General features: G+C 45.2%; 1 protein-coding gene across 1 annotated transcript in view; it reads right to left on the minus strand.

Moving 5' to 3' along the window:
- Positions 1 to 13,409, minus strand: part of GCC2 (GRIP and coiled-coil domain containing 2) — a 73,527-nt gene that overhangs the window by 20,317 nt on the left and 39,801 nt on the right. Inside the window, exons 15-17 of the mRNA XM_078777053.1 lie at positions 5,891 to 5,991; positions 3,600 to 3,677; positions 3,354 to 3,491 (exon numbers count right to left, since the gene is read on the minus strand). Coding sequence (XP_078633179.1) covers positions 3,354 to 3,491; positions 3,600 to 3,677; positions 5,891 to 5,991 — 317 coding nt within the window. The remainder of the gene's footprint in view (positions 1 to 3,353; positions 3,492 to 3,599; positions 3,678 to 5,890; positions 5,992 to 13,409) is intronic.

Genomic DNA, 13,409 nt, shown 5'->3' on the forward strand with positions numbered 1-13,409 from the left:
GTTGAAAGAGGTGACAGTAAGGGAGGCATTAAAAGAGAGGCTGAGTAGGGTAGAGGATGATGTGGTTGAGCTTGAAAGTGGTTGGATGTCAATGAAAGATAGTCTGTTGGGAGCCGTTGGTGAGGTATGTGGATGGACAAAAGGACCACCGAGGCACTCGGAAACATGGTGGTGGGATGATGAAGTTGGAAAGAGGATTGACAAGAAGAGGAAGAAGTTCAAGGAGTGGCAGAAGGCGAAGGGTACGGGAGCAGAAAAAGCAGAGCATGAAAGTTATAAGGCAGCCAAGAAGGCTGCAAAGAAAGAGGTAGCAAAGGCGCAGGAGGCATGTAGGAAAATGTTCGGAGAACGCTGGGATTCGGAAGAGGGTCAGAGAGCGGTATTCAGGATTGCAAAGCAGATAGCGAAAGAGAGGTGTGATGTGATGGGGGTGAGTTGCCTGAAGGATGAAGTGGGACAAATCGTTGTGGACCCAGATGGAATTAAAGGAAGATGGAAAAGATATATGGAAATGCTGTTGAATACAGAGAATGAATGGGATGGCAACATAGAGAGTAACCCAGTTTTAGGACCGGCAGAGAAGATAACTGAGAAGGAAGTTGAGGAAGCGATAAAAGCAATGAAGAGTAGAAAAGCGGGAGGGCCGACAGGAGTTGTGGGAGGTATGTTGAAGGCAGCAGGAAGTTGGGGTGTGAAGAGAATGACAGAGATCTGTAATCTGGTGGTGAAAGAAGGCCGCATTCCAGTGGATTGGGAACTGAGTACCCTCATCCCTCTATACAAGGAGAAAGGTGACCCTCTGGAGTGTGGCTCGTACCGAGCGATAAAGTTATTGGAGCATGGAATGAAGGTATTGGAAAGGGTGTTGGAGAGGAGGATAAGGAAGAAAGTGAAGATCGACGAAATGCAGTTTGGATTCATGCCAGGAAGAGGAACGACAGACGTGCTTTTCATTGTGAGGCAGTTGCAGGAGAAGTACATGGAGAAGAGGAAGAAGTTGTTTCTTGGGTTTGTTGATCTGGAGAAAGCATTCGATCGGGTTCCACGCAAAGTATTGACATGGGCATTGAGGAAGTTAGGAGTGGAGGAATGGTTGATCAGAGAAGTGATGGCAATGTACAAAAGAGCGCGCACAGCTGTAAGGACGAAGGACGGGAACAGTGGTGAGTTTGAGGTGAAGGTGGGAGTGCATCAGGGGTCGGTACTAAGTCCACTACTATTTGTAGCTGTGATGGAGGTGCTGGCTCAGAACGTAAAGGAGGGTTTACCGGGGGAGTTGTTGTGTGCAGATGATCTGGTGTTGATTGCGGAAAGTATGGATGGACTGAAGGAAAAGATGAACAAGTGGAAGGAATGTCTGGAGACAAAAGGTCTGAAGGTGAATATAGGAAAGACGAAGGTGATGGCAAGTGGTAAAGCATGTGGTGAGGTGGAAAGAACTGGGAAGTGGCCGTGTGCTGTGTGCAGGAAGGGTGTTGGAGTGAACTCCATTCAATGTACAATGTGCGCTGAGTGGGTTCATCAAAAATGTAGTGGTCTGAGAGGGTCATTAACCAGTGTGGCAGCTACATTCAAGTGTAAGGTGTGCAGAGAGGGAGCTGCAGATGGAGGAAATGTTGAGTTGGATCTTGGAGACGGCGTGAAGCTGGAGGGTGTGAAAACATTTTGCTACCTCGGAGACATGCTGAATGGAGAAGGTGGATCAGACATGGCAACGGTTGCTCGAGTGAGATGTGCATGGAAGAAGTTCAGGAACTGAGTGGCGTGCTGATGAGGAGGGGAGTGTCGTTGAAGCTGAAGGGAAAGGTGTATGCTGCATGTGTGAGAAGTGTTATGATTTATGGGAGCGAGACATGGGTAATGAACATTGAGCAGCAACGAAGGCTGGAAAGGGTGGAAATGCAAATGGTTCGGTGGATGTGCGGAGTATCGTTGAGAGAGAGGAAGACAAATGATGAATTGCGAAAGATGATGGGAATAGAGCCTGTGATTGATGCTGTGAAGAGGAACAGTTTGAGATGGTTTGGTCATGTGTTGAAGGATGAAAGTGACTGGTTGAGAAAAGTGATGGAAAATGAATGTAGAAGGAAGTAGAGGACGAGGAAGACCGAGAAAGACTTGGCTAAAGATGGTGGAAGAAGAAATGCGGGCAAGGCTAACAAGGGGAGATGCAGAAAATAGGGCAAAATGGAGAAGATTGTCATGGGGACTGCAAGGCTAACCCCCGCTCTAGCAGGGAAAATGGCCTTAAAATGCATGTTGTTGTTGTTGTCCTTTTGTTATAGACAGATGAATACGTGTGTGTACACACAAACACACACACACACACACACACACACACACACACACACACACACACACACACACACACACACACACCAAGATGATGGCGAGGCGGATGCGGATCGTTTTGTGACCTCCCTCTCGTCATGAACTGATGGGACGGAATATCACGTTGAATAACATAATCGATTGGAGCAAAGACTGACGAGGACGGCAGCTTTGGTGTGATAGAGGACTGCACACGTGGCATCTGGTGTTGCGCCGTTCGACATGTGTTTGCGATGCGGCCCAAACCTGAAGCTGCGGCAGCTTCGACGAGGCCGAGAGTCACACACGTGGCTCCCAGTGTCTCGCAGATCGACATGCATTTGGGGCAAGGCCTGGCCATGCAGCAGAGAGGGCTCGAGGGTGGGACCAAGCTTCGGTGAGGCCGAGGCGTTTGAGACATGGCTTAGCTGTGCGGCTTGGTGCGCTTTGTCAACTCATTCAGCTTGGTGCACTTTATTTATATCGACCTTTTGTACATTCACACGTAAAACAAATATTTAAATGCTTTAGGTTCGATTCCGACAGGGCATCAACCTTCGAACGCTAACGCGCAGACCAAGCTTCCGCCCCTCTGCCGACCAAGGGGATGGCGTGCCACCGCCGAGCCAACGTGAGACAAGGGGTGGGCACACGACGTATGACACTCGCTTGCCAATCGCACCATTATTTCAAGTTTTACATCCATTATATTAAGAATTGAAAGTATTTATGGCGACGGTGACTTTTCGCGTGTGAAAGCAATATACAGCACATCAAAATTCGGGGAAATTGGTGCAGGTGTTTGGAAACGTTCAAGGAACAAACAAACCAACAGACGAACAGACTCACTCTTATATATAGATATACTTGCACAAAGAAAGGAACGTGTAAGAACTGTTTTAAAGACCACCAAAATGGTTTCAATCAAAAGGGAATGTTATCGAGAACAGCAAGGTGTTACTGTTTAGTGCAAAAGCTGCAAGTCATGCCATCTATTCACAAGAGACACCACCACATTACAAGGAGAGCATCACCCTTCATACCACCATCTGGCGTTTTTCCTCCCGTAGTTCCACCAAGCATTGGCGATGAGTCTGTGCCGCTCGCTGATGCAGTTCGGCCGCCTGCCTCTGCTGCCCTTGAAGCCGTTGCCGGTCAGCGCTCAAATCCGCCACTTGCAACTGCAACCAAATCGGTCACGCATTCCGTAACGTGATGAGCACGATATTGTGATGCGATTGGGAGATGCCTGGTGCTGCAGAGAGCAAAGCGGAAGCCTCGGGTCTTACCTTGTGCTCCTCGAGCTGCTGATTGGTTATTTCCAGCTGTTTCTGCAGAGCATGGGAGGCTGTCAATTGTTCTGCTTCCTGTATATACAGCAACCGATGAACAAAAAACAGCGAGGAGGAAAAGGAACATTACAGGTGCACAACAAACTGTCGTACAAAAAGTCAATGCATTCATGTTTCAAATGTACTTAAAAATCAAACATTATTAGAAATTATCATTGAATAAAAAATAAAAAAAACCACCTTTAGAGGCCATTTTTCCCCGCAAGCGGGGGTTGGCCTTTTTCGGGAACCGTGGTTGTTGTTGTTTTTTCGGTCCCCTTTTTGAAGCAATGTTTTACGGCCGGATGCCCTTCCTGACGCCAACCCTTTTTGCCGCCTTTAACGACAAACAGGGAATTACCAGTGAACTGGTACTCAATTAGCCGACCTCGGAAGGATGACAGGCTGAGTCAACCCCCCTGGCGTTAATTCAGCGATCGACCGGGATTCGAACCCAGGATCCTAGGATCCTAAGCCGGCACCCTAGCCGCTAGCCCAACACCAATATAGGAAATTCGTGTTTATGCATGTGCCTACCTTATCCTTTACAACTTTTTGTTTTCCTTGACAACTTTACATTTTCACTCGAACTGCACTCTTCCACGAGTCTTGACTTCTGTGTTACAAAGTCAGTTTTTACCTCCGCCACCGAAGGTGGACAGAGGTTATTTGTTCACCCCTGTTTGCCTGACTGTCTGTCTGTCTGTGAGCAGGATGTCTCAACAAGTTATGGACGGATTTGGACGAAACTTGGTGGATAGAATGGATGTGTGACAAGGACGAATTCATAAGATTTTGGTGAAGATCCTGCTAGTTTATATATATCTTATTACAATAGAGCAAACGACCCAAAACCCAAAACGGAAGATGCAAAAGACCCCAAAGACCCAAAACACCTTGAAGCCACCAAAGACCCTTAAAGACCCTTAAATACCCCGAATAACCAAAATAACCAAAAGACTCTTAAAGACCCAGAGGAAACAAAAGACCCTTAAGACACAAAAGCCCCTGAAGACACCAAATACCCAAAAGACCCCGAAGACCCAAAACACCGCAAAGACCCAAAATACCCTTAAAGGCCCAGAGGATCCAAAAGACCCTGAAGACCCAAATGGCCCTGAAGCCCCAAAACACCATGAAGACCCAAAACACCATGAAGACCCAAAACACCATGAAGACACAAAAGACCCAAAAGACAACGAAATAGTCAAAGATGCCTATCCCTCTGAAACGACGTGCGGTGAGGCGCGCCGAGTCATGCTAGTATATATAAATATATAAAAGCCTTGGGTAAGTTTCCACAAGCATCTACAAAGACACATCATAGAGGCCCGTGTAATAGGTGGATGGAACTCAGAAACCTTTCTCATCCCACACATACCTCTCATTGCATCTGATTGGAAGCCACAGCCATATAATATGTGTATTTTTCTTTATGTCAAAGTTCTTTTATTTAAAACGATAACACTACACTGCCCGCTACTCCCACCTGCTACACCACCTGAAGTGTAAATATGGCTGAATCGTCTGAGAGAACTCTGAGGAACCATTGAAGGTATACCAATGAAACATCAGTGGAGAGATCAAATAGACTAAGAGATCGAAATGGAACTCTACGGACGACAAGGACGGACAGAGAAGATTGAAGATAGAAGCACAGGAAGTGAGAAGAGCAAAATGCCATAGGCCTAATAAAGTTGAACTAATGCATGCGAATAATCAACAAGCTGTAATCAACATGGAAGAGAACAAGATTGTTAATTGTATTCATATTGAAATATATGAATAAACGTATTCAAAAACACTAGGCCGCATATGTTACGCGGGGTATAGCTAGTTCATATATAAGTTAATTAAAAAAAGAATTAGACAGGATACCCCAGTGAGGCTGTGCATTGGTAAATGCTTTGTTATTGGTGTCACTGTTCTTGTTATTACCTTCGCTACCAAAGGTGGACAGAGGTTATGTTTTCACCCCTGTCTGTTTGGCTGTGAGCACGATACCTCAAAAATTGAGTGCCAAAAAACCAACCAGTTAATACGGGTCTTCCAATCATGGGACTGATGAAAGAGAAAACACTAACAGAATAGATTTTACCAAAAACATTACACTACCAACTCAACTCAAAGTCTGCAACAAACACTACAAAGACTTCTTGAGAAAATGCCACTAAATATGAGGCCCTGGTGGAGTGACAAACACTTCATCATGAGGTTGTGTACTTTGTCGTGCCAAGTGTTCTCCGCACCCTTTTGCGGACATCTGCAAGTTCATTCCTGCTCTTCGCCACGAGCTGCTTCAATTTCCCACCACGTTCTTCAGCCCGGCGCAAGCTCTCCTGCACACTCGCTAATGACAGACCCCTTGGTATGAGTAACTTTGTGAGTAACAAATGCTTCAGAGTGTGTGTGTCTCTGATGTCTGCCTTGTTTTTACGGCGTAGCCCATCAGGCAAAGCCGTCTAGAACAGTGTTTGTCCGTCCGTATGTATGCATGTATGTATGCATGTATGTATGTATGTCCCCTCAAACGAAAATAAATCAGAGCTGAGGATCTGGTCACTTGACAGGGTGATGTGATTACGTCTGATGTCATTACAGCGGTACAGCGGCTGACTCTCCACACACCACCAACAACAACAACAACAACAACAACAACAACAACATGCATTTTAAGGCCATTTTCCCTGCTAGAGCAGGGGTTAGCCTTGCGGTCCCCATGACAATCTTCTCCATTTTGCCCTATTTTCTGCATCTCTCCTTGTTAACCCCCTTGCACGCATTTCTTCTTCCACCATCTTTAGCCAAGTATTTCTCAGTCTTCCCCGTCCTCTACTTCCTTCTACATTCATTTCCATCACTCTTCTCAACCAGTCACTTTCATCCTTCCTCAACACATGACCAAACCATCTCAACCTGTTCCTCTTCACAGCATCAATCACAGGCTCTATTCCCATCACCTTTCGCAATTCATCATTTGTCTTCCTCTCTCTCAACGATACTCCGCACATCCACCGAACCATTTGCATTTCCACCCTTTCCAGCCTTCGTTGGAAAGAAGACTCCCGACTTCAAAAACTTCGACTCTCCACACACAGCCATTTTGATTTATATGCCGTTGATGCCGAACATAATGTCGAACATGTCATATGTCACAATCGCCATGGTCTACCTTCACATTTTCCATTCAGTGTGAAACACAAACAAACTGATTGTTAAAATGATCATCAAATATCGAAAGCATTGGCGTTACGTCTCTTCCAATAATATGGTACGTATAGGCCCTAGGCGTTAAGCCTCACCTTTGGACCGCTTCGGACAAATTACGCCCAGGTTTCTTAATACTGTAGTGTATCGTTTCAGTTGTATCGTTTTTATCATAACAATAATAATAGAGTAAATATGAACATAACATATTTGACAGGGTGATGCACAGAAGTTCAAATGCACAGGGTGATGCACAGGGTGATGCACAGAAGCACAGAAGCTCAAATGCTCAAATGCTTAGTAGGCAAAAACGGTGTATGGTTCATGAAACAGTGTTAAGCGGTGTACGGTACTAATAATAATAATCGCAGAAGTAAGGAATTATCCTCGGTTTTTTAATGGTAATATCATTTTCGAAATATAACGTGAATATTATAGTAAATCTAATCATAACACGAATCCCTTCGTAGTGACTGCAAACGTACTGGAAGTTAAAATATATAATCTTCTACATATTAAAGAAGCGGCAGTTTTGTGTCCGTTATGTATTTACGTCTGTGATATCATTACAACGGCTGACTCCACCGACCGACATTTTAATTTACTAGTAGGCCTACACCAGCTCACTATGGGAGCTGCAGAAAGGGTCATTCCTCTTTGGGGTATATAGATTACAGTCGATATATGGTCGGGTCTCAAGAACATTGGGTGTGTTCATTTACCAAGGTTCTTGTGGAGAGATCGCCAAGTGGTTTATGCATTTGAGCAAGCGCTCCATTCAAAACCGTTAAGGAACAACTTGCTTGGCAAGCGCTAACTAGCTGCTTGGTTAATGAGCACACCTCCAACTTTGTGGGGTATATAGATTACAGTAGATCTTCGCTCAGTTCTGTAAGTAAAACTTACCTCACGGTTGTCGGGATTCCTCCAAATTTCTTTGTTTAATGTTATAAACAGCATTAGCGACTGTTTAAAAAGCTAATCATACGTGTTTGTGGTTTATAATATTTTACAAGCCCGGCTCCACCGCTGTTAGACTTTTGGTCTTGTTTTAACCAACATTATCGCAAGCCTGGTTTCATTCCTACACAGCTATCCTATGGTTTCCATTTCCATGTATCATACTCTGTGGTACAGAGTGTTGGTCCCACCGAAGCCGTTTCCAGGCCAGGGGTCGTGCTCGGCTGTTTGCCATCCTTCTCCCATCGGTAGTTGGGGCAGGAATTTTGAATTTGTTCATGGTGTCGGCGATAGCTTGCCTACTCTTAGCCAAGGACATCGTGGGATCTTGAACGTCCACCAACTAATGGCGGCGGATAGGACGGCCAGTTTAACATCCATCCGAGGGCCGACACACTGCACACACATTGATGATCCACCCTGCCTGTGAAACACCTGGCTGGCAGTTTATAGCTCGGTCGAGATTCAGACTACAGCTTCGAGGTGAGTGTGCATACCTCTAGGGAATCTTGCCAGCCACCTATTGTTTAAACAAGACCAAATAGAAAATAAAATGTCCAAGAGTCCCTCTTCCCATCAGATCCTTGCCCCCTCGTCACTGTGTATAGTACTGCGACACATCAGATCCTTGGCCCTCTTCTCATTGGATGGCTGATGGAAACGTTTCTCTCACAGGATATGGTGGACTCTTCTGTGCATCTTCCTGGATATTGTTTCCTCTGCTCTGACGAGCCTGATTCCACACTGGTGCTGTCATTGTGCATGTTAATTCCTGCCTCCCACACAACCCATGCCCCTCATTATTCATCCCCAACCATGTATAATGCATTTGGCTTTGTGCGCTTCTTCACAACAACGTATTGTGTATTTGTGATGTCTACCATGTCCACAAATCTGATTAATGCACATAAGAGACCTCTCCACAAACAATGCTCCTGTTTTTTTTTTTGTAGTATACGGTATTGATGCTCGTAGACGAGCTTGAACAAAGAATGGACCAGGATGTAACAGAATGAGAGGAAAAATAGAAAGGGAGGAGGGTGGGGAGGGCGACACAACAATAGCAGGGTTGAGGGGAAAAAAATAGTGAGTTGGAGGGACAATAGACATGGGGAAGAATGAGAGCAAGGGGAGGACACAGGGGGTGAACAAGATGTATTCAGCTGCAAATTCTGAGTCACAGAAGTGGAAGAAAAAACTGGAAACCCATAAAGAGGTGGGCTTGGGTAAGGTTCATGGGAGTATAAAATATCAGTTTTGTGGATAGATGATTACCTGCAGCAGGTGAACAGCTGCTTTGAAGCCCTAGAGCTGGGGTGGGGAACCTCCGGCCTCCGGGCCGTATACGGCCCGCGAGACCGTTTGATCCGGCCCGCGAGGCAATTCATCTATCTATAACAAAAAAAAAATTTTTTTTTTTTTTTTTTTGTATACAAGATCGAGGCTCGTGAAAGAGCGAACATTAATCACACAGAAAGACAAACCGACACATAAAACATATAACATAGGGAGCAGTAGACAAGATGGGGAGAGAGGGGGAAGGACACAAACACAACATTTGAGAGCAGGGACCGAGAGACATGGAGACATCGAGAGATCTGTGAGAGGGAAAGGGCTTTGGGGGGGGGGGGGCATGGGAGGGGGGGGCATGGGAAGGGGGGGCATGGGAAGGGGGGTGGGAGAGGTATAAAACATATGGACACTGCCAGGACTTCCAGAAAAGAAGTTGAAATTTCAAACAAGGTGGATCTGGGGTGAATTAGCGGGGGTAGAAAAGATCAAGGTTTTGGATGGGGGAAGATAAGAGATGGTGGTGAACAGCTGTTTTAAAGACCTGGAGGGAGGAGTGGGATTGAAGGGAGTGAGGGAGTTTGTTCCAGAGGCGGGGGAAAAGAGGAATGAAAGAGTTAAGGTGAGCAGACAGCCGAGATTTCGGCAGTTTAACCATCAGAGGGTTGCTGGCAGATCTTGTGCGACCTGTAGGAATATTTGGGGGACAGAGCACAGAGAGAGCTGGGGGTGCAAGGCCGGAGAGGAGTCGGAAGAAGACAGAAAGACCACCTACCTGCCTGCGGTGAGTGAGTGAAAGGCCCTCAGAGATAGCTTCATCGCGGGAGATTCCAATAATTCTGAAAGCTTTGGTTTCAACAGCGTGAAGCCGAGCTAGGTGTACTCCATTGAGCTGTGGATGAAAGCCTTGTATGTGGTGAGGAGCTCAGGTGTGCCGAGGAAGGACTTCGCATGACGGAGGATGCCCAGTCGGCGACTGGCTTTGGAGGCCAGCTTGGAAATGTGGTTTTCCCAAGAAAGATCATGGCAGATAGTGAGACCCAAAAGCTTGAGCGACAGAACTTCTTGGAGAGGATTGTTGAGAAAGTAGATGGGAGGGTTGTCCAGTCGATCTTTTCGGAGAGACATAGTAAGAGTGTGAGATTTGTCCTCCCTTTGCTGGAGTTCTACAAACTGTATGTACGTGCTGAGGATTTTCCCATTCTGAGGAGACATGCACTGAAGTTTGCATCACTGTTTGGGACGACCTACAGCTGTGAGCAGTTCTTTTCAAAACTGACTCTTGCAAAGACTCGGTTTCGCTCAAGACTGACTGACCCAAACCTGCAAAACCAGCTGCGAGTAGCATCATCATCACTACCACCTGACACCAAACGCCTCGCCAAAGAGAAACAGTTCCAGCCATCGCATTAGGTGAGTCCGATATATGTATTCAATAATTTAGCATGGCCCTCGAAGGATGTTCTAAAAATCGAAATGGCCCTCGACAGGAAAAAGGTTCCCCACCCCTGCCCTAGAGGGAAGGATGAGATTGAAAAGAATGTGGAAGTTGGTTCCACAGGCGGGATAAAAGAGGAACGAATTAATTGAGGTGAGCAGTGAGGTCCTGGATTTTGGGAGTTTCACCAGAAGGGGGGCGGGGGAGGGGATTTCAGGCAGACCGCGTGTCACAGATTCTGGACTCTTCTTGCTTCTACCTCCTCTGTAGCAGTTTATATACTGAATTTCATTGGTTTGACAAATTTTCTTTTCCAGAAACTACAAATGGAACACTACTGCCACCATCTTGGAAATAACTCAAATAGTATTTACACAGCACTTGCCAAATGCCATCACTTCCACTCCACAAACATCCAGCAATCTATCATTGTTTTAAGATTATCCAGAACAAAAAGTGGAGAGATGAGGAAGAAGAGGACCACTCCTTTTGCATCTTCAGATGCATAGGGCTGCCTAAGCTATTGGGCAGAATCCTGAATGGATCGCCACGCCGACGCAGGATACTTGAATGGCTCATTCTTCACAGTAAGCTGGTACTCATTTTTCCAACCTCGGGAGGAATCAACCCACCTGGTGTTGATTCAACGGCATGACAGGGGCTTGAACTCAGGACGCTGAGATCTCAAGCCAACACCACGCTTCATTATCCTTGAAGCACCCTCATCTATATAAATACTAGAGAGGTTCCAGGGAACCTGAACTCAACTGGTCTATATCAATATGGTTAGAATATGCATAATAGAACCACAAACTATATAGTTTATATGTGCTAAAAATATATGACAAAAATTGATTTTCAATATGGCCGCCCTGTCACGCCCATTTTTGGACGTGCAACGCCCAAATGCAATCCCAAACTAGTTTATGTCTTAAAGATGCTGCATAACAAGTTTCATCAAATTTAATCAATATTTGTGACTTTTAGAGCGTAGACGTCGAATTGTTTACAGACGACAGACAGACAGACAGACAGACAGACAGACGACGGACGACGGACGGCAGACGACGGACACTAGGTGTCGACAAAAACTCAGCTGGACATAGTCCAGTTGAGTTAAAAACACAGTTTGTGTGTGTGTGTGTTACCTATAGACTCCTAAACGGAGAGGCTCACGTACTTGATTTTTGGCATAGACATGGCCAATGGGCCTGGGAAGGACATGGCCTACCTAAAAATGATCTCCGATGACGAGATCCATATTTTTTATTCATATTTACCTCAGCGCATTTCAGCGAGGAACATTATACACTGAATCTCAGCCTGTGCCAGAGCAGCTCGCCGATTCACTCAGAGCGATCACGTGATGTTCCATCCTCGCCGCCAGACTCGCTCACGTACTTGATTTTTGGCATAGACCTCCACTTCCCCCCCTCCCCTTTCCCCCCATCCCCTCCCCTTCCCCCCTCCTCCCCCGCCCGGCAACGCCGGGTACTTCTGCTCGTATTAAATATTTACAAACCAACATTGACAAAAGCTTATGACTATATGCCGAGCTCATTGCTGCAAAGCTACCACATACCGAGATAATACACCCACAATTCCATGAGAATATTACTGCATTAAAAATTCCATGCAGATTCAAACCCTAACTTAACACAACAAACAAACTAGCTTTAGTCTAGTAGGAAGACTAGGTCCCCCTGCACCCCCCGGAGATATACTTCTAATCAGTGTTTCTAGATTGGAAAAAATGTGTAGAAAATGACTAGCTATGGCCCCAAGCTGAAAAAATGTCCCACATACCATTTTTATGCAAATTACTGCTGCCATTATCAAAAAAACGATTTTTGACATATCTCAGCCAATATTGCAGATAATTGAAAAATGAAGGTGTCTAGACCCATGTTTTGAAGGGCATAGATCATGATAGAACTATTCATAACATGATTACATGTGTCTATGGTATACTAGTATGCATATTAATGCTGTAATTACAAAATAATCAGTTTTACAAATGATAAGGATACGTTAATACTGCAGATAACTTAACATGGTACATAAGGGGTCTAAACCCAGGTATTTTCAAGGTTAAATGTCAACAAGATGCTCCTGAGTCTTGCATAGGGGCGGGACATTGGCAGTAACATTGGTACCACTCAACTTTTCTTCCCACCATTGACTTTGTATTGCGAGAGATTTTCACTTGCTTATTTAAAGGTTTCTCACCCAGCCCACGTAAAATCTACCAACTCCTGCTGTTAACTCCCAAACATATTTTTTTATGTTATCCAATCACAGTGCAGAAATGACAGACTAGAGATCCAAATTAGTGCTGCTATAGCTGCCATTTTACATTTCCATCCATGTAACATGCGCGCTCGCGCGCTCGTATCAATTGGTAATGTCGCGCGCTCGTATCAATTGGTAACGTTGATGTTATTGAATACCTCAGTTGAAAGTTCAGTCTTCCATTCCATCTGTGTGTTGTTCTTGGTATTCATCCTCCAATCTAGCCAGGTAAGATGCTAACTATAATGTTACTCACACTCTTGACTTCAGTTTCTGCATGAAATCATAAACAGGCAGAATAACAGCTGAGCCAGCTAGCACCATGTTAGCTAACGTTAAAGCTAGCCTCATCTATGTACAGTATGTTCCTAATGTCGGTGTAACTTAAACTTTTGTTAATGCCAAACATGAGACATATCTGTTGACTTCTGTATATGAATTGAACCAGAAAGAGGCACGACAGCTGAGCTAGCTACAGTAACTTAGCACAATGTTTCATTGGCCTAGATAGCTAACGTTAGTGTGGAAGAATTTAGATGTTTTAGCTATTAGCACTTTTGATGCCACTAAACATGGTTTAG

The sequence above is a fragment of the Myxine glutinosa genome, chromosome 5 (genome assembly GCF_964187855.1).
Source record: "Myxine glutinosa chromosome 5, kmMyxGlut1.1, whole genome shotgun sequence".
In the NCBI taxonomy this organism is placed as follows: domain Eukaryota; kingdom Metazoa; phylum Chordata; class Myxini; order Myxiniformes; family Myxinidae; genus Myxine; species Myxine glutinosa.